The sequence below is a fragment of the Convolutriloba macropyga genome, chromosome 9 (assembly GCF_964194025.1).
Source record: "Convolutriloba macropyga chromosome 9, txConMacr16.3, whole genome shotgun sequence".
NCBI classification, from domain to species: Eukaryota; Metazoa; Xenacoelomorpha; order Acoela; family Convolutidae; genus Convolutriloba; species Convolutriloba macropyga.
This window is the reverse complement of record NC_134476.1, coordinates 9,503,940-9,506,069: the sequence shown is the minus strand read 5'-3', so window position 1 is coordinate 9,506,069 and position 2,130 is coordinate 9,503,940. Positions and strand designations below refer to the sequence as shown.

The window sequence follows — 2,130 nt, the reverse complement described above, 5'->3', positions numbered from 1 at the left end:
AATCATTGTTTACACACCTAAATTGAACTTGCAGTTTTTCATCAAGAAATCTGTGAAAAATAACCAACTTTTAGCACAAGATTCATTTACAAAACTAGAAATAATGGAAAGTTGAAAAATATTAGGTTTTTATTGGTCTTATTCAGACATATAATTTATCTGCTATAAACTAGTTGTTGCTGAATTTTGAAAAATTGCTGAAATTTTTTCCCTTTATTATCGCATTAGTTGACTATGATCTATAAATAAACAATTTTTTTATAAAGATGAGCATTTATAAATTTCTAGTTATATTTTTAATTTGTTGTAACCAAGTATTTGCACCCAATGGTGTAGAACAAATGAACCAACTTTGGAGTAACTTGACAAGCAACTTCCAAAATTTTCACCCACCGGCCCAGCTGACAAATAACACTGTCTACTTATCCGGCGATTTGTTCCAAATATTGGAAGTTGACGAACGGAGAGGAACCATAATTCTCAAGATGTTCATTTACCATTTTTATCATTCTGAGTTCGCCAAATGGGATCCAAATATGTACAATGGCAGCGATCTTATTATGGTGCAAAAAGGGACATTCTGGGATCCACCGATAGGTATGAAAAACTTAGTATACAGACCCAGATCTTCTAAAAGAAAGAAAACCTCAGGGACCAGATGACTTGAACTGAGTCATGAAGAAAATTAATTTTACAAAAACTTTGTGATCTTTTGAATTTGTGCATCCAGTACGTTATGCTCCCCCTATGCACAGAGAACATTCCATTACATAATAAATCAAAACGTTAAAATGCAACCACTAGGGGGCGGGGGTGCAGAGGGAAAAAATCCAAACTTTGTTATAACTTTTTCATAACCATTAATTTTTTCTCTTAACGCATTTGCCACTTCTTGGTTTCTAAGTATGACTTCTTCATCTTCTTAAAGCAAGGCTCTATTTCAGAGACATATTAAACAGCTAACCCTGAAGTAGGCCATAATTGAAAAAACGTCAGTATCTTTCACAAAGAAGGCTAGAAATATTTTTTAATACCGCTTTTTTGACGAAAAAGCAAGAACTCGAAATTATATATGTTTAATGCCAAATTTGCTATTACTGAACTATTATTCGTAATATTTAAGTAGAATAAGGGGTAATGATTTATTTCTTCTATTCAAAAACAGATTTATTTTGCAAAGTTTATTTGAAAATTTTGAAGTTTTCAAGTTGAAAAAATGTTCAAAAATAAACCAATTTGAGATATATGAGTAATTTTGACCATCCGGAACTTTATATAGTAGCAAGGAATTTTCCTTAGAAAAATTTTGGAAAGCTTTGCCACAAAATTGGTTGTCTTTTTTCATGTAAGTTTAAAAATTCAGTGCTTTTGTTTGTTTTCGCTGAAAAAGGATATTAAAAACCAACAAATTTTAACTATCGAATGCATCGGAATATCGTTAGACTAATATTGCTTATTATCCTGTCGTTGGCTTGTTTTTTTAATCATCCGAGAATCCTATAAAACTATTGTCATGAAAAAATTTTCTTTATAAAGAAAGTTCTTCATAACGCATTGCTTAGTTGTAAAATTTCGTTCTCAATGAAAACTTGTTCAGACCTCGTACATTCTGGCAAAATTAAAATTATTACAAAATGTCGGAAGATCCTTTTCTTTCTCCGTAAGATTAGATTAAACATAAACTCACATGATAAAAATTGTAATTAAATGTTTTTATCGATCTTACTTTTTCAGTAAGAAGCCAATATACAGAAAGCAAAAAATTTGAGAGCACAAAATAATGAAGGCCAAAGAAAACTCAAACTGTAGTTGCAATGTTAATTCAGCTGACTGTTTTTCTAAGAAAATAAACGACCGTTCTGCAAAATTCTGAAAATGGTTTAGTTCGCACAGAACCCCTGAACGTTTCCCCTCTATCTAAAAAACGATTGAAGAGAGCAATGAAATATATAACAGAAATGGAATTTGCATCGAATTTGCATTCGAAAAACATTGATAGCTAATCAGAAACCTAACACCAAACAAGCAGAAACTTTTAAACAAATAAAAACAAAACCGATTGTTATACAAAATTTAGATGATATTCTCGGTAACAAAAAACAGTCGCATTAATACCATCAGTGGCCATCG

The 2,130-nt window shown here is 31.1% G+C and overlaps 1 protein-coding gene across 1 annotated transcript in view; it reads left to right on the top strand.

Moving 5' to 3' along the window:
• Positions 1-341: 341 nt before the first annotated feature.
• LOC142346115 (neuronal acetylcholine receptor subunit alpha-10-like) overlaps positions 342-2,130 on the top strand; it is an 8,081-nt gene continuing 6,292 nt past the window's right edge. The window contains exon 1 of the mRNA XM_075398619.1: positions 342-597. Coding sequence (XP_075254734.1) covers positions 342-597 — 256 coding nt within the window. The remainder of the gene's footprint in view (positions 598-2,130) is intronic.